The sequence below is a fragment of the Sinohyriopsis cumingii genome, chromosome 19 (genome assembly GCF_028554795.1).
Source record: "Sinohyriopsis cumingii isolate HCF-2022 chromosome 19, ASM2855479v2, whole genome shotgun sequence".
NCBI lineage: Eukaryota > Metazoa > Mollusca > Bivalvia > Unionida > Unionidae > Sinohyriopsis > Sinohyriopsis cumingii.
Genome location: NC_142979.1, coordinates 52,406,123 through 52,426,594, shown reverse-complemented (window position 1 = coordinate 52,426,594; position 20,472 = coordinate 52,406,123). Strand labels below are relative to the sequence as shown.

The following is a 20,472-nucleotide window of genomic DNA, read 5'->3' as shown; positions in this document are numbered from 1 at the left end:
AATATTTGGTGAAACCCTATCTATTTGGGAAAATTAACGACATTTTCAATATGTTCATTGTAGCAGCCATGTCTGAGGACAGATCAGCCACATTTTCATTTAGGACCAACTAGACATCACAAAAAGTCTTCAAGTAAAGCCTCATGTTGATACAGCTTCCCTTTTAAAAAGGAATAGCAATTAGATTTTCAAGATGGCTGCCATTGTGGCCATACTTGATGTCAGATCAGCACCATTTTTATTTATTAAAAACCAGACATCACTGGAAGGCTTCTGGTGAAAACCTCACATTGATATATAACAGGATTCTCAAGATGACTGCTGCAGAGGCCATTCTAGATATCTAGGCAGCACCGTTTTCATTTAGGACCAATTAGACATCATATGCAGTCTGTAAGCTAAAACCACATGTTGATATAGCCATCCATTCTGGAGTAGTAATGATGCGACTCTGAAAATGGTTGCTGTGGTGACCATACTGGACATCTGAGGAGAACCATTTTCATTTGACTAACTATACCTTGTGATGTGTGTTTGCACTCAAGTTTCATTGCAATCCTCCAAGTAGTTTACGAGAAAAACTGACAACAATCTTAGGCTAACATACAGATGGACAGATCATGGACAACTGGCCATTCTATAAGCCTTTCTAGTCTAAGACTAGAGAGGTAACAAAAATATGTTCTAAAACAGGCATAAGAATTAAAACTGAAAAGCAAACATGTTCAAAAACTTTTATTTATATTTAGAGTAAATTTTACAAAACTTTACACAAGAACAGTAACGCTTTTGACCATCATACATGTATAACCATGGTTACAGTTCATAATATTCATTATACTGAGATGAAGAAAGTTTCAATATTCACATTGTAACTGCCATAAAAATATGAATCATTCCACAACACAAAATAGGACCTGATCATCATTGTGTTGGCTTTTACACTAAGAAATATGGGACCTTAGGTGTACAGAACAGCCAAGACTGATCACAATACCATGTCATGTGACAGGCAAACCAATATAATGAATCAGCTGACATGGTCTTGTGACAGGTTTAGTGGCATGTTAACAACTTTGGCACATCAAAATCTTGCCATTACTACAATACCCTTGAATAATTTGTCGGTTTTAACAATAACTTAGATCTACTTATTTACTTTGTATTCTAAACTACAACAAATTGGGGCCTTGGACCAACCCCGTAAGACATGACATAGTATGCATAAATAAATGTCTGTTTTATAGCATAACATCACTATGACAACTGTGGCACACTCACATGCAAACAACATGCATTCAGTTTTTATCACATGGTTGCATCCAAATTTGAAACCTTTGAAAATATGGACAAATTTCTACACAGACAAGAATCTAACAAAAGAAAATAATTTCAAAATTCAAAATTGGTAAAGAGTGGATAATATTCATAATATTTGACTTTGCAAATAAATGGAGTTATATAGCTTTTGTTCAAGGTGAAGATGATACATTATCTTTTCTCTAGTTTCCATAATCAGACATTTATACCACATCACTAAATCAATATAACTGACTGCACCCCTTTAATGCAATGGAAACTTTTCAATCTTAAAAACATGATGTTAAAAAACAATAATTTAAATGAAAATCATATAGCATATTGGAAGATTTTAAGCTAGTTTTTTTTTACTAATACATTGGACAGTTATTTTGTTTTGTGAAAATGACACAAATAACTAATGATTTCAGAAATTCTATAAATTGTAGGTTTCAACTCTGGGTGAAGAACTAGTTCACTAAGATCGCTTACAGAGACCATTTGCTATGCATGACCAAGTACATACAAATGCTGGACTGAATCATATGTCATTACTAAACATACCAATACATTGCATCTCTTTCAATACTAGCAAGGTCTACAGTGGAATGACATGCTGCAGCTTTTTACAAAGATTATGCACAATCATTAACATGAAAAGACTATCTGTTCTGGGGTTGGTCCCAAGGATGGCCCAGTAATAAATAATTCCCTGGGAATGTTACAATGATGCCTGAACATGTCATCATAGAAAATATCAAAACTTTGACTCTTTATTCTACTGTACTATATAACTGGCAGGAGATTTTGCATACCTGTACTATTTCCACAGGGCCAGGGTCACCAATGATTTTTTCTTTCTTTTTTTCTATTGCAAGGAAATACAAGTTTTCTTTCAGGCAGAGGCTGTAAATGAGAGACAATTGTATCCAAACTCTTGTCTGAATTTAGCTGCCACTGACAATAGTTGCTTCTTGGTAGGATATTTTTGGCTGGTTGGCTTGGTTGCTACATATGACAGTGATGGGATAGTTAAGCCTGGCACACGAATTGTCAACTATGAATGTCAATTAGAGATTAATTGAAACAAGTTAGCCAAAAGCTCAAAAAATTTAATTCCATCCAATGGCCAATCACAGTCCATATGTAACATAAGTATCCTACCCTTTCTGGCTCAATCAGCCAGTTTACAAACTCTGTCTTTAACTTGTGTTAACAAGATATGACCTACGTCACCTTTCATGGACTATCAAACACAAGCTGCAATAGACATGCTCTAAACATTCAAGAATTTTGTAGAATAATAACCAACATCTGCTTACCAACTTCAAGTGATAAGCAAATATTTTTAGTTTAAAAATTAAATTATCGCATAATAAACAGATAACAACCATCAAGTGACAAATCATACAAATATCAGCATTCTATCACTGGTGGCCTCGACCTTCTGCAGTATTTATAACAGGTTTCCCCATACGTTGACTTGACCTGCCCACGAGAGATGGCCTGTAAAAAAATACAGTTCTGAAGACAAAATTCATATTTACATAAACAACACTACAAAGTGGCTTACACAGACTGGCGGGTAGCAAACACAACATCTATTTTATATTTTGAGACCCCAATGTCCAAAGATATTTAGTTGATCCAAGTTGATGATACATAGGTAAAACAGTACAAATGATGTGAAAAATGTCACAGGAATAAATAAAAACTGACCCTGATTGAATAAAATAATGTGCTATTTAAAAAAATCACAACACTTGGAACATTTCTTTTCCAATGCCCAGTCTGGCTTGTTTTCATTATATTTCACAGGAAAAAACACATGCAAAGTGCATGCCATTTTGAGGAATTCATATCCTCTTGTATTTAATGAAAGATATGCAACTTTCAATGCTACTTCCTCACTAGAGAAAATTTTAAAGCTATGATTATAATCTTTCTGAGACCTGATGGCATGCTTTAATAAGATGAGGAAAAGTTTCTATCAACATGAACTCCAGTTATAGTCTAAATGTAAATAGATCATCACAGTTGTAAATATGGTTTCACTGCAAGTTATTTATGCACCATGTAAGCTGGTGTTATTGTAGGGATTACTGTGGTAATCGTGGTAGTAGTAGCTCTTAAAAACCTTAATATTAGCTGCAGAATTCACAGGCAAATATTCCCTTACTTTACTTTAATGTCAATATGCATCATGGATCCAAAATCCATTACATAAATAAAAGGTACATCCAATATAAATCAGACAGCTATCCTAAAATAATATCATATCAATTTGTTCATAGCTTGTATAAAAGATACATACACTGTATACATATGTATCAGCTGTACATAAAGTATATCAAGTGTAAGTATGGCATCACATGTACAATAACACACCATGTTCAGGGATGCATCATGTATATAATGAATTGTCACCAGTGCAGTGCCCATGTCTAAGTTTCCCATTAGACTTTCGTACATTGTTTTATGAACCATGCTTTGGCTGCATCTAGAGAGGCACTGAAATGGGACATCCACTGTACAGTGATAACTTACACCAGTGCTTAAAATGATAAAATGGTACACTACCAAAGAGTAAAGTTCTTTTCTTGTGAAGTGATTTTTCCTTATTACTAAGTAGAGATAGCACAGACAAGTGATAAAACTAACCATTACAAATAGCAATCACAACAATCTTTTTTTTGTGAAGAAATAACATCAATACCAACTGTACAATACAAAGAATGGACTCTGGTACAAGTACAATAAACAGAACTGACTGTGGTAAACTTTGATACAAACACTCAGTCAATAGACCACAAACATTATCAAAAAATGGCCATGTCCAAATTACAAACATGATATGTACAACACTGCAGGAGGGTCTGTGAATTATTTCTTCAACATTGTATACTTTGCATAATTTTTGGGACTTGCGACTAATCAAGGTCAGCATTGGTTTCTGAAACTAATATGTACACCAGTACATTTCAAGGCCTTTCGATGTATATCAATGCTCTAACTACATGCAGCAAGTGTCTTTTGTTCATATATAAGAAGGAAGATGTTTTAAGAAGGCCATTATCCTTTTTGATGTTAGTCACATTTATTATGTCTTACAACTGATGACTTGCACGTATCAACATTAGGCATACATGAACCATATGTTCTACACTATTTTTTGATGTTAGTCACATTTATTATGTCTTACAACTGACGACTTACATGTATTAACATTAGGTTCTTCAAAAAAATCTGTAATTAAAGCAAGTACACTTCCCTGCCAGAAAATATTTATGGAGATAGTAAAAGCAACAAATATTTGTATTGTAAAAAATGCTGGTTATGACTGATTAGAAACCTAGCTTACGTCAAGCTAAACTGGTTCTGAACAAAAGTATTTTTTTTGGTTCTTTGGTGTTCCATAAAATTGTGAATTGTGTAAGAAAATTACTGTATATACTAGCTTACAGGTCGAGTCAAACTGGAAACAAAACAGACCCTAATCTCTAGGCTTATAATGAGCTTGCAGATCAGGGTCTATGTTGTTTGTTCTATCAATTACTCCTAACAAACTGCACAGGCCCAGATTTGCCAATGCATTGTGACAGCAGACCTGGATCTGTGCCGTTTGCAGTTGGGTTCAACTTATGAGTATATTATATATGGTAAGCGCACTATATCACTAGCTCTTGATGGAATATTAGAGATATGTGTACAAGAACAAAGAAGCATGTGACCAGCAATTAATAGTACACATTAGTAACTGCCTCTTACACGTACAAGTCATTTGAAGCTAAAAATGAGCCTTCAGCTTCGTAGCTAGTTATTCTTGTTTTCATTTAAATGAGTCTTCAGCTATGTAGTTCATCATTCTTGTTTTCAACTGGAGACTATGGAGATTTACAAAGATTTAAATTATTCATAACCAGCATTCAATCTTAACAAAGAGGCCTGACAAGCCAAAAAAATATTGGTCTGGTACCAAAACTGGATTAAAAAATAATGTGCAAAGCATTCTATGCCCAGTCTGACATTGATGTTAAACACTAAAAACTAAAAATATGCACTTATTGGTCTACATCACACTTAGGTCAAAAACATGTTAAAATCTTTGTACACAGTATTCCTTTTCAACTCACAAAAGGAGTTAAAATGTACATTTTGGTTAAAAGACAATAGAACCATTATCAACAAGAAATTAACAAATATATAAATTAGGACTCTGTATTTTTTATTTTGGTTTTTTTTGTATACTGAACATCTAATTGCTTCAAAATTGCATCAGAGCTACTTTAAAGAAATGATTTACAATGTATAAAAAAAACCAATGATTTAAACTCATTTTTTATGACAACAAGTTTATTGGAAAACTATAAATAAAAAAACTTTGGTAATCTGAAGGAATAATTTAGTCCTAGACTTCAACCTTTATTGGACCTAATGTTTTTTATTGGGCATTTAACTATTTCTATGCTATAGATGAAGCAAAGTTAGTCAGCAGCAAGATTACGATTTTCCATCTTCTTTCATTCACACTCCCTCAAGTGTTTCTTAATTTTCATAAATAATGGCTTCTATTAATGTTGCAAATCTATATTGGGAAATGGCTTTTAATTTGCTTGTGTGATATTATGTTGACAAACCTTGACAACTATTCTACCTGTCTTACTATCTGCAGTTTTGATATGTGAACATACAACTTTATAAAACAGTATAAACTTCAGGTATAAAGTCCAATGCAAACCAGTCTAGCTATATAAAATGTTTTGCTCTGATGCAAGATTGAGAACCATTCTACTTTAAACCTGTTTTCTATGCCCTTACTACAAATTTCTAGAGATTATTGCCTGTTCTAAATAGTAAAATACCCGATTTTTAACAATAAAGATCATAAATAAATTGATCTGATAAAAATATAATGATGCCAAGTTAAGGGTCAAAGTGTATGAATAATAAATATTTAAATGTTCCAAAATAGGCTGTATAATAGACAATGTGATATACATATATGTGAGATTAAAAGTGGTCTCTAAGAAATAAAAATGATGTGAAAAATTCAATAAAACGGTGCGTAATTAAAAGCGATGCTACATTGGTTAGATAAATGCTAATAGAATCATGAAAAAAGTATTGCTTTATGATAAATAATAAAGCTAAAAATGATATATATATATATGTTCCCAAAACATAAGATCAAATCCTGTATTTTAAAAAAAAGCCTAAACATTTACATCACATATTAGATCCGCTTTCACAATACATTATTTCTAGTCATTTTGATATCAATACAGTCTTTTTCACTTGAAAAGTGGCATCTGGCATTGAATGTTTATATGAAAGTTACACTGACGTCATTTAACAATAATATAAAGTTACTATATAAGATATGCTTAAAATTTCTATAAAGGTGGTAGTTAAAAGTAGATACAAGGAAATATATTCTAAGGATTGTGTAGATTTGTCTGATTTACTCATTCACAGGGTCTTTATTTTCTTTCCTAATATTACAGTACACAATCATATTGACCTAAGTGACCAACAATAAGAGAACAGTTTGAAAATGGAAGGGCTAATAATGTTTTATCATATTCTTTGTTAGTTTATGACCATAGCTATGAATATCATTCAATCCAATTTAGAAGCTAAAATTTCTGGGTCTGATGGGATTAATCCGAAAAAAGGAAAAAATATACAATTAAAAATTGATCTGAAGAAATGCTACATCAGTCACAGCTTAAAATTAAACTTTTTACGGTGAGTAAACAATAATGGAGTTTACTTGTCTGCCAGCATTTGACATAGTGTTGTGCTTGATTTGAAATATTTCACATGTATTCTATCCTAATATAGAGATTTTATCTGAACAGAAAAACAATGCGAACACTGGACAAACAAAAATGTATGTCATTTCATTTTTATTTTTTTAATTTAAGCAATTTCATGAAAAATTTACAACTAATAAGTCAGTTTTAATAAAAACATCTGCTCTTCGCAAAATAAAATTTCCCATTGCAAATCTTGTTAACTCAGACAATGAGCATGTTGGTGATGGTAAGCATTCATTAACAGAATTTAGAGACCAGCTCAGAAGGTATACAAATGATCAAATTAAGTATTGGGGCTGTAATGGAAGAGAGTGTGCTGCATTGTTGCATTAAAATTGGTAAAAAGATACAAGAAAACATCAAGATAAAAGAAAATACCATTTTATGATAGCACTTCCAAAACTATTGTCTTCAAGTTTTAACTGTTGGAACACAAAATCAAACAAAGATGTATAGTAAAATTATTGCTGTATAAAATTTTGTTTGCAAAACATGTGACATTGGTGAACCAAATGACCATGTCACATTAAATTCTCTAAAAGCTAACAAGATTAGCACCCACAAATTGTAACTCGCACACAAAATAGACAGCACTAAGGGGACGAATAAATGCTAAATAGTCTTATATATTTAATGGAGAGACTAGTTTTTTTTTTCCATTAGAAATTTAAAAAAAAAAAAACAACTTCTGAAGACAAGATGTGGTTGGGAATACAAGTGCTAGTGCTACAAGTAGATGTATGCATTTCTAGTCATGCTACACGTATGATTTAACAAAGGAAGCTATCAAAAACAAAGGTCATGTGACAAGAGTCACATAATATATATCACATATTGAAGAAAATTTGCATAAAATGTCTGGAGACTTTAAAATAGTGAAGGGTGATTCAAAACAAGAAAAACGAAAGTTGAGCTAGAAAGCCAAAATATACAAATATCTACACAAAAAAAATATTTACAAAAGTGACAATACCATCATCCATACAGTGAAGCTTGGTGCTACAGAAAATCTTTAATAAGAAACAAAACCCATCATGGGTAGTTCTTTGTTCTTCCTTTAATTGAAAGGGGCCCCTTTTTGTAATAATGTCATCAACATGACTTTTTGTTTTCATCCTTAAATTTTGGTTAGTTCTGGCGTATTAATACTGACCTCATTACTTTGTTGGTATCTTAAAAACATTTCAAACGACACGAAAGCAAGATATGTACTCTTAAGTGAATTACACTAGAGTTCAACTTAGACTCCATTAGAGTGTCTTTAAAGATGGTGAGGTAGCTGAAGTGTTCATGTAACGAATGGGATATAAAATGTCTATAACTTCGCTACAAATACGCAATTCATTCAAACTGCATCACCGACTGAACAAACTGTAAAGAGTTATTAGTGAGACATTTTTCAGCACAAAAGAAGCATGTATAAAAAAAAATTTCACATGCTCAGTAATATTAATGGTATTAAAAGACACTATGCTTTTTATCCAAACAGTTGTTCCAGCCTTTCATTCTCAGTTGTTGAAAATCACCTTAAAAAGTGTCAATAAACAAAAGTAATTGGAAGCATCTTCTTTTTATTGTAAACTGTACTGCAAAGAAAAAACCCACATGATTGGCTCCCACATTTTCTGTATGAACGAGGTATAGATCTACAAACATTTTCAGTTTATATGCAAAATAACATTTAGTAACGGTGCTATCGTCATGAAACCATCCAATCTAAACATAAGAAACACTCCAGCACCAGGTTTAAAGTGTTTCCTGTATCAAAGACCTGAAAGGAAGCAAAACAATCTTTCCAATACAGCAATTATCATAGCCACAATACTTATGCATACTAATTACAGTCTCCAATATGTGCTTCACTTTCAAAATCAATTCAATGCTTTTGCATACAAACTGAAAATTGCCCACAAATCCTTCAATCAACTGCATTTACTCTAACATACAGTAGTCATGGACTTTAATTTTTTTCTGCTGCATTCCAATTTGCTTCAACTGCAACTTTAAGCCCAAAACATGAACCATTTCATAAAATTTTCTAGCAGATGCAAAAAATCAAGATTTTGTTAACATCATCCGCTTACCATTTAAATAACCAACTCTCTTGTGGACAATTTACCCCCTTTTTGGTTGATCAGTTTTCTAAATCTTCCCTGCAAACAAGTTTCTATGATCAAACTGAACACATCATTAACAACAAACAGTAAATGATGGCCTGCAGGTGAAGCCCCAGCCCTACTCACTCTCCCAGTGTTTATTTAGGTATTAAAAAAAACAATCATTGACTTGGTGCAGGTGAATGTACACAAAAGTAATCAGCAGGTGAAGATCCCAGTGGCATATGCAACACCAACTGTTTTATCAGATATGGTTAGTTAATGGTGTAATTACTTTTTGCCATTTATTCACTGGTTACCAAGTTTACCATTATAGTAAGTTCTTTTAAACTTTACATAACTTTTGTGACAGATGGGTTTGAACTTAATATTACATTAAATCCATGTTCCAATTTTTTTTTCTTTTTGCAATTGCACACAAACAGAAACAATATAATTCAACCATTATATTTGAATGTCCAAGAGATCTTGTAACTTCTAAGCTTAAATGCAGCTGACAGTGGTAATAGGGTTCACTTAAAATATTTCCATTTCTCTAGCCTACTGAAGTGGAATAAGGGTATATTAACAGTGAAAAGAAGAAAAAGCTTTCCAAAAAAAAAATTAAAATGGTAAAACAATAATGGCTGCAACACAAAGAGTTTTGTCAAAATATATACAATCATAAAAGGGACATTTTTGGTTAATATAACAATTAAGAAATAGTATGACGAGATGTAGCTTTAAAATAACTGCAACAAGTTTCTCCGAAGATCTGACTTAAAACTTGTCCATGTTGGCCATCTTAAGAGAAGACAACTGGTCACATGACAGATCACATAATTCCTCAGCAAGTAGGGGGTTTCGATGGATATTCCTCCCATCTGATACAACCTATAAAAGAAATAGAAATAATCGCTCTAGTTTCCTCATAACAAAACATTTCACATATTAATGCAACTGAAACAAACACTGAAAATTGTGAGGACCTCGCTTTATATTGCCTGCATCTTGTCCTAGTCCATATTAACTATTCAATGTTATAAAAAATCACTGTACAGGAAGAAAATAAAATTAATGTTTGAGTTGATGCTTGACTTCCATGCTTTGCTTTTCTGATTGTCCTACAATGCAGCTAAGAAAATGATGCCAACAATAAATATCTTCAAAGAATTGATTTAAAAAGTTTGGGGAGGATGACGGCAAAAAGTAGGTTGGCCATGATAATCCTTTACCTCATGTCTCTACCCCATTCTTAAGGAGACACTAGTGGATTATTCTACCAAATTCACATGGAAGCATGTTTGGATGTCTCTACCTCATTGTCAAGGAGACACTAATGGATGATTCTGTCTAATTCACATGGAAGCATGTTTGGATGTCTCTACCTCATTGTCAAGGAGACACTAATGGATGATTCTGTCTAATTCACATGGAAGCATGTTTGGATGTCTCTACCTCATTGTCAAGGAGACACTAATGGATGATTCTATCTATTTCACACGGAAGTATGTTTGGATGTCTCTACCTCATTGTCAAGGAGACACTAATGGATGATTCTGCCTAATTCACACAAAAGTATGTTTGGATGTCTCTACCTCATTGTCAAAGAGACACTAATGGATGATTCTGTCTAATTCACACGGAAGCATGTTTGGATGTCTCTACCTCATTGTCAAGGAGACACAAGTAGGCCCATGAGACATCAATGGCTCAAACATCATGGGTTAAAAGTTTCATAATGGGAAGTTTTGATTAGTAAGAGACTGGTTGCTCTTTTGATTGTGGTGACAATCCATCATTAAATAGTGGCAGCTGAAATCTCTACAGAGGCAATGAGAGGGAGGAAAAGACGCTTCCTACCCTTTCTTTTTTCTTTGGCTGCCTTAAGATAGAAACGGACTGCAATCACGGGACATGAAAGTCTATCTGTATCATCTGCAGCATACATCTGATTGAGAATAGAAGGCAGGTGACTGATTGTTCATGGTCCTCTCGACTGCTCATTTTTGTAAAGGATGTGCACTTGCTCCTCAGTTCCACTAGATTGGATTAGTGAAGAAAGATTTGGGGTCCTAGACAGAGGAGGTAGTTCCCAAAACTAGAGTCAGTACTCCTCATTCACTACAGAAAGGACCCAACCACTGTCTGTGATGCTCGACCAAACCTCAGAAAAAAGGCCTATGCAAGCACCGATGGGAATGCTTGGGAAAGGGATGTGCGGCAGGCAAGGGTTTAAAATATAATTGAAAATCCTGCATTTTTTTACTCGTCATAACTAAACCTGTAAAAACAAGTCCCACTAACACATTTATAGACATGAAATTTACTTACTATCAACTCATCTGTGATCAATGGTAGCCATTCTGAAAAGCAGTTGCCAACAACTGGGGCTGTGAAAAGAAGGGAAAATGTTTTAAGACAAATGTATACTTATAATAAATAGTGTTCTCCTTTACAGTTTTCTTTCCTTCAGAAGTGTCTTATAAAAAAAATACTTTCACAAATGTATTGTCAAGTCTTTATTTGACAATGTTTTTATATCTACCAGTATGTAAGATAACATAAAAATTCATTTTTCCACACCCCAGCATTTTATTTTTTAATTCATGTTCAATGTGACAAAATTATCAACTTGTAATTTTTTCAGATTATATCCTGATGGATATCAGCATATTCAAAAAGTTTCTTCTATGACCAAAGTTCACACGCATTTGCAACATTGATTTCTTATATAAACTCTAATAACAACCACTACTAAAAACTAAAGACATAGCATTTTAAACCATAAAAAACCCCCCAAAAAAACATGTCTACGATATATACTCACATATCAGCCGACCCCCCATATATACAAATGTTAATTACCATCGTTAAATTAAAAGAAGGAATGAAAATATATACCATGCGGCAGATGTGGCCTCAAAAAAATTAATTCAAAATATGTATGTTTTATAGTAGACAATACTAAATGCCTTATGAGTTGACAATAAGGGAATAAGGTTGGATATACAACCAGGTGAAAATAGTTGCCACATGTATGGTACCATGCGGCTGCCTATTTAGGTACCTTTAGTTCAACAAAATTGGTAATCCTTTATTTACATAACACACGTAGTGAGGAACATGTTTTTTTTAAATCATGATGGAGTGCCAGTTGTTTTCACAAAACAGTTGCATCAATAAGTTTAACTTTTGGTTAGTCGTGCTGGCTTTCTTACTTGTTTAAGTTAAGATTAACCATTAGCTATTGTGCACTTTGGCCACAGCTGACCAGAATTTGAAAATATTGCAAGATATAATCCTATTCTAAGTCTACGTTAAAGATATTTGCATACAAGTTTTAGGTGTGCATCATTAGACTTTCTTCTAAACCGAGTTAAACAGCTGGTCTACTATTGGTAAAATAAACAATTATAGTTAGTTTTTCATACAAGGCTAGAGACCAGTTTCATGCCATAATATGAGACCTTAATATCAAATGCATTTCTCAGTTTGGATGTTTGTTTTTTTAAAACTAAATTAATATCTTTCTAGATCCGAGTTGCTCGGTTTTGTGATATTTTCTTTCAATAGTTAATATACATCCTGAAACTTTGAAGCACCAGTGCAACCATGAGCGGTACCTTCAAGACTGATCGATGTTGGCTGGATACCGGAAGCTCCAATAACAGGAGTAGCAGCTGACTTCAAAGTAAGACACTCGTTAAGACAGTGCCTGGTGAGATGCATGTAGATCTCATGAAATAAGTGAGGACATAAATAAATCATTTTGTTCATGATATGAATGTCCATTGCTAGAGTGAAACAGCCAATTCAGTGTAAAAAATTTCTGAGCCATTAATGAACAAAATAAAACAAAAAAACACCCTAAAACAAACTGAGTAGTGGCCTTAATCTTAAAAGCAGGATCCCCAAAACATACAAGACAAACATTAATAATGATGATGTACAAGTATACGGAGTATCATCTATCAATCTCAAATGGATTTAAAGTTGTAGACAGGAAACCTGCAATATTGAGCTATGTCCTTGACACTGAAGATGGGACCGCCATTGTGGCATGTAACACTTTCTAATGACGATGTATAAGTATGCCAAGTTTCATTCCTAAATCATACACAACTTTAAAGTAACACAGTGGAAACAAAACGTAATAGAAGGATGGAAACACAAATGTGCATAATTTCAAGGTTTACTATACAATTACTGGAGAGGTAAACAGGAGGGTACTGAAGTTTTTGTTCACTATACCAACCCTGCTCATTGCAATGCTGGCTCCAAGGGGTTGTGGACTTGTGGCCTGCATGTATCCAATGCCATCATGGGAAGTGTAGAGATCAAGTGGACCAGGGCTGTTGGCATTATGGAAGCCACGGTTGTTAACAGGCGAGGTAGCTGTGGGGATATGCTGCAGACTGTTCATCAGGGCTGAAACAGAAAAAAACACATCATGAACCAAAGCTTCATTCTTAACATTACACTTTATGATGAATCTGCATTTTTACCACTTTCACGCACCATTCCCATGGCTTGATGTTTACCCTGAAAATATGAGATCCTTTGGAACCATGTCTTCAATGTGCTTCCCCTTCTCATCAGCTTGGGCCAGTGATTGCCCATTTTTGCTACATACTCAGGACTGAGGTTACCAGTTTATGGTAAAATATTGTGGCCAAGCATTTGTCATAAGGAAAAGGGATGTGGTTACAAATGCAAGGTATATGCTAGGGCACGCAGCTGCTCATGTATGGTAACATTGTCATGGCTACTAGGAGCTAATTCACTGTACATTATGTGCCAATGGCTGGTTGTCAAATAAGCAATCTTTTCTCATAACCCAACAGAAAATTATTGGAAATTCACAATGGCAATGTTATGGCCATCAAGAATAACTTGGTTCTATCAGGATTCACTAAGAGAATTTTATTGAACAAATGTACAATCCGGTCTCTAGTGAGTGCAAAGACGAACACTACTGACATTTGTATTATGTTACGAATCCCCTACTGGTCTTTTGACAGCAGCAATGACGGCATCTAGTATATATTTTGCCATCCAATGGATTTTAATGTTGAGCATTTGACTGTTTCCACATGTGTACATGTATGGTGATGATATCTGACTGCTAGGTCTGTTTCCACATGTGTACATGTATGGTTATGATATCTGACTGCTAGGTCTGTTTCCACATGTGTACATGTATGGTGATGATATCTGACTGCTAGGTCTGTTTCCACATGTGTACATGTATGGTGATGATATCTGACTGCTAGGCCTGGCAACTTTTATTTTTCTTTGTAAGTGTATTTACTGTGTTGAGAAGAAAACAATTCAGTTTTATTCAGATTTGAATTTCCAATAATTTTCTATTGGATAATGTGAAAATAATGCTTATTCTCAATTGAACATGACATTTGTTTTGGTCATGTGCACTAACCCAACCCCCCATGGGATCTCAAAACACACTTTTCAAGTCTCATAAGAAGCTTTGTTGGAATATTGCAGGTATGACTTGTGCTCTTTTAAAACTCAACAAAATGATACCCTTTCAAAATATTTTAATTATGGTAATCTTTTATTAAAAAAAACAATCAAAGAAATGACATCAAAGAAAGTATGACATCTTCAGTGTTTCCACTTAATTCACACGGATGCAAGCTGGCACTGCTCAGATTCAGATACTCTTTTGTTCCAATTTGTTTGCTCAATTTCTTGCATGCTATCTTTGACACATCAATAACAAAAATGTTCACTCTTTGTCAAAGTAATTTATCACCTTCTGAACATTTCCCCTTATTTTTTCAGACATTTCTTCAGCTGACTGAACTAAATTGAAGTTGATATGCGCAGATAAACTCATTTCAATAAATATTCCATTAAAATTGATAAATGTCACTAGCATCTTCACAAAACTGACATTTCCTATTAATTATTTTTCCATTAATAAGCTCGCTAACAATCAGCAACCAAGTTGCTGGTGACAGATCCTGTTTCAATAAATAATCATCCTCCTGAAAAAAGATTTGATACTACTAATTACCAAATACAGTGGGACAGATTATATGAAATACAATGGGACAGATTATATGAAATACAGTGGGGCAGATTATATGAAATACAGTGGGACAGATTATATTAAATGCAGTGGGACAGATTATATTAAATACAGTGGAAAACTACTAGACAGTTATTATTCATCGGCAGAAAGGCCATTTCACTCTTAACACCAAGATCTTAATTAGATGCATCAATTAAATGGCCTGTATTCTTATGTGATAAAGCACTAACTGCACTTTTGTGGTCCCTGGTTCACATCATTATCAAATGTGACTGATCACCCATCTTTTGATACAAGAGGCTGATGTCCCCATACCACCCGAAGATGCACAATACAATGTATGTATGATTGTATGATTGTATCATCATGGAAAAGTCAGTGTGACACATAAATGGAATTCCTCTTTCATCATGGAAAAGTCAATGTGACACATAAATGGAATTCCTCTTCAGCATGGAAAAGTCCATGTGACACATAAATGGAATTCCTCTTTCATCATGGAAAAGTCCATGTGACACATAAATGGAATTCCTCTTCAGCATGGAAAAGTCCATGTTACACTAAATGGAATTCCTCTTCAGCATGGAAAAGTCAATGTGACACATAAATGGAATTCCTCTTCAGCATGGAAAAGTCCATGTGACACATAAATGGAATTCCTCTTCAGCATGCAGTTACATCACTTGCTCTCACTAGCAACAGACTTCAGTTTTGTCTCACTCACCAGTACCCAAAATCCACAATGTACCTCCATGTAAAGTGTATGTGGGTGTGTATATAAATCAAAAGGGTGGCAATCGAACATAAAGTATTGGAGTTTATTTGATATAACCAGTTAGATATGATAACCATTCCTGCCTGATATGCTGTAGACTGTAACATGGACTTGATATTTAACTGTTTTAACAAAAAAAAAAGATGAAGTGGAACTTTCTATGGACTTCAGCCATTTCAGTTTCATACATAATGATCTGCTACACTTATCAATCCCTTTATGCCAGATGTTATTCACAGAGTCAGAGGGCATGCTCACATGACAACACAATGGCATTTGGCCAGTTCTGGGACATTCTGAGTTTCTTTTTATGTTGATAACTTGAGAATACCATTAGAAAATATTAATAAAAAAGGATAAATAAAGTACAAGTAAATGCTTATGTGTGTAAATGCAGCAATGCCTATGACTTTCTCTGGCAGCAGAAGCTAGACAAAAGTTGGTATCACAAATGGGGGGGGGGGGGGGCAAAAAAAAATCCATTTGATGGAAACTTCGTTTGCAAGATTTTAAGACTGATTACTGCCATGCAGATGAAAGAAAAACTTTAATCGCAGACACAAATTCATTAATGAATGCTGTTGATATTCAGTAGTCTATTGGGAAGTCCATCACCATTACAAATTCAAGGCATATAAATTAGTGTCAATGATATTCAGTAGCCTATTGGGAAGTCCATCACCATTACAAATTCAAGGCATATAAATTAGTGTCAATGATATTCAGTAGCCTATTGGGAAGTCCATCACCATTACAAATTCAAGGCACATTAAATGAGTGCCAATGATATTCAGTAGCCTATTCAGAAGTCCATCACCATTACAAATTCAAGGCACATTAAGGAGTGTCAATGATATTCAGTAGCCTATTGGGAAGGCTATTACAATTACAAATTCAAGGCACATTAAATGAGTGCCAATGATATTCAGTAGCCTATTGGAAAGTCCATCACCATTAAAAATTCAAGGCGGAGTGTCAATGATATTCAGTAGCCTATTGGGAAGTCCATCACCATTACAAATTCAAGGCACATTAAGGAGTGTCCATGATGTTCAGTAGCCAATTGGGAAGTCCATCACCATGACAAATTCAAGGCACGTTAAATGAGTGCCAATGATATTCAGTAGCCTATTGGGAAGTCCATCACCATTACAAATTCAAAGCACATTAAGGAGTGTCAGTGATGTTCAGTAGCCTATTGGGAAGTCCATCACCACTACAAATTCAAGGCACATAAAGGAGTGTCAGTGATATTCAGTAGCCTATTGGGAAGTCCATCACCATTACAAATTCAAGGCACATTAAGGAGTGTCAGTGATGTTCAGTAGCCTATTGGGAAGTCCATCACCTTTACAAATTCAAGGCACATAAAGGAGTGTCAATGATATTCAGTAGCCTATTGGGAAGTCCATCACCATTACAAATTCAAGGCACATTAAGGAGTGTCAATGATATTCAGTAGCCTATTGGGAAGTCCATCACCATTAAAAATTCAAGGCACATTAAGGAGTGTCAATGATATTCAGTAGCCTATTGGGAAGGCTATTACAATTACAAATTCAAGGCACATTAAATGAGTGCCAATGATATTCAGTAGCCTATTGGAAAGTCCATCACCATTAAAAATTCAAGGCGGAGTGTCAATGATATTCAGTAGCCTATTGGGAAGTCCATCACCATTACAAATTCAAGGCACATTAAGGAGTGTCAGTGATGTTCAGTAGCCTATTGGGAAGTCCATCACCATTACAAATTCAAGGCACATAAAGGAGTGTCAATGATATTCAGTAGCCTATTGGGAAGTCCATCACCATTACAAATTCAAGGCACATTAAGGAGTGTCAATGATATTCAGTAGCCTATTGGGAAGTCCATCACCATTACAAATTCAAGGCACATTAAGGAGTGTCAGTGATATTCAGTAGCCTATAGCCCATTTCATACCGAATTTAACCGAGTTGCTCCGTAATTATCCGAATAACCTACTGAGTTACTTTATACTCCAGCCAATCAAACGCTGGTGGGTACATGTACATAATAAAATGGCGTCCATTGTTGTTTAGAAATATTTCAGAAATAAAATTAACTAAATGATTGAAATGTATATGTAAATTATCCAGACTTTCAAAAACAAATCTGATAAACTCATATGAGACGCATTTTATTAAGGTGATGTTTTGGATGCACAGAAATAGTTTTAACAACTTGCTCTTTGATTGCCAGGATTAAATTTGTTTACTTCGACACCGTTTCCTTACTTACATGTACATGTCCAGATGTAAACAGCTCAAAGCTACTCTCTCGTATGGGTTTGAAATCCGCCCTGGTTTCCAGAAAATAAGACAGGATGGTTCCAATATTAAATTTCTTCAATATCTGCAGCAGCATCGCTGTTGAATATGCATTTTTCAACTCGATAAACGATGTTGAAATAGTTACGGAAGCTGATGCTGACGCTGAAGCGTTAGCCATATTTTGCCCACCACCTATTACGGTCAGCTGACCACCCGCCACGTGATCAAAATTCAGAGCAAATTATGAAGTTCACCGAAGTCTGCATGAAATGGGCTATTGGGAAGGCTATCACCATTACAAATTCAAGGTACATTAAGGAGTGCCAATGATATTCAGTAGCCTAATGGGAAGGCTATCACCATTACAAATTGCAAAGATGGAGTTTATTTGTAGAAAGTGAACAATAATAAAAAAAGAGCAAGAAGTAAAATTTCATTTGACCTGAATTTCTTGCAAATTCTTTAAGTGAGCAAGGACTGGGAAACACCCTTACAAGTGAACAATGAGTTACTCGAGACAGGATACTGCTTAATTTGCATTTTCTGAACCCTCAACATTTTTTCGTATGTTGATTTAAGAACAGACAAATTGAAATAGACACAAAAAAGTTCGAAACAAACAAATTAAGAATGAAGTAGAAATCTGTGTTTTGTACTATTTAAATGAAATATAGCAAAAACTGGTTTAATGGCAATGCAGTGATGTACAAATACCAGTAAGAACTGTACCACAGTGTACCAGATAAATCACACTCCACTAAAGAATATACCGTATATGCTTGCATATAAGCTGACCTACCAAACTGATAGGTAAAAACAAAAATGCATGACCAGCACAAAAGCCGACTCACAACTCCGAGATAACATCACAAGATGTCCATTGCAATTGCATTTATTTAGGCAAACTAATATTAGGAAAAATTATGCATATACCTCTCTCAGGGTTAGCACGTATGATTATTAATTTACATAGAAATATTATCAGTGAAAATTACTGCAATATCCTAAAAACTAAGTTGTGGTTTTGCTTTGACCTTAAACCCCATTTACACAGCTACTGTAATCATGCTGTTATATAAAAGTGTCAAAGGCAATTACATATCAGGGCACTGGTAGCATTGTCATTTTCCCTCGTCATCTAAACCAGCTTCAGAGTTTTAATAATTAACTGGTCTGAATTGCTGTCAGAAAACAAAAGACAAGCCTGCCAATTATAAAGAAAGGAGACACTGAAACAACCAGCTTGACAATGGTGTAGAAAATTATAATGTTTGGTCAAAACACCACAAAAAAAGATTGATGATGATCTTAGTTGAAATATATTCAGAATTTTAGCCTTTATTATGATCATTCCTTCACGAACATGTAACAGTTATGTGAATACATGCAGGACATATGCCTTATACAATTAAACGTGTACCTTTTCATAAAGATTACCTCAATTTGTAGGATCACGTAAACTGCAGAAAAAGAGTACGTCATATGTGCATAAATCAATGTAAATGAAATGGCTATGTACATCTAACTGAAACGTGATCTGGAAGAATATAATTTGGTAGAAACACTGAATAAAGCAAAATCTGCCTGTGAATTATGAAGTCTTTATTTACCTTTATTTAATTTCATGTTGGAGACATTAGAAAATATGCACATGTAAATAATAAAAAACAATGTAGTTAAGAGTTTTATTGATGTTATTAAAGGAGCTGGTCACTGCTGTGTGACCTGTGTTGATCTTGCCAATTTTGTCTTCACATATTTTTGTCTCTACAAGTGTTGGGACACTGAAAATTTTGCACTTGTATTGTTTTTCTTACATGCATGTAAGTCTTGGAACATAGAATTTTTTTTTTATTTTTCATGTCCCAAGATTTACAGCCATTATTATAGTAAAAAAAAAAAAGAAGTTTAGATCATGGTCTGCACAAAACAGACCCCCTTCATTAAGGCTGTTATTTTTCCAAAATTAATGGACTTGTACGCAAGTATATATAGTAATACACTTGTTGATCATTGCGAAATATAGTACCTTTGGGAGGATGCTGAGAACATCGTATCCTTTTGAATCATATCTGCAAAACAAGACACTGACCATGGCCCAAGTGTTGAACCTCTCCCAAAGCTTAAT

At 34.3% G+C, this 20,472-nt stretch overlaps 1 protein-coding gene across 5 annotated transcripts in view; it reads right to left on the bottom strand.

Moving 5' to 3' along the window:
* Positions 1-720: 720 nt before the first annotated feature.
* Positions 721-20,472, bottom strand: part of LOC149775704 (RNA-binding protein Musashi homolog Rbp6-like) — a 202,698-nt gene continuing 182,946 nt past the window's right edge. For all 5 annotated transcript variants that reach the window (XM_089944434.1, XM_089944437.1, XM_089944436.1 and 2 more), the window contains 3 exons: positions 13,473-13,645; positions 11,549-11,607; positions 721-10,108 (listed from right to left, as the gene is read on the bottom strand). In XM_089944434.1, the coding sequence (XP_089800560.1) occupies positions 11,566-11,607; positions 13,473-13,645 (215 nt within the window). In that variant the 3' untranslated portion in view covers positions 721-10,108; positions 11,549-11,565. The remainder of the gene's footprint in view (positions 10,109-11,548; positions 11,608-13,472; positions 13,646-20,472) is intronic.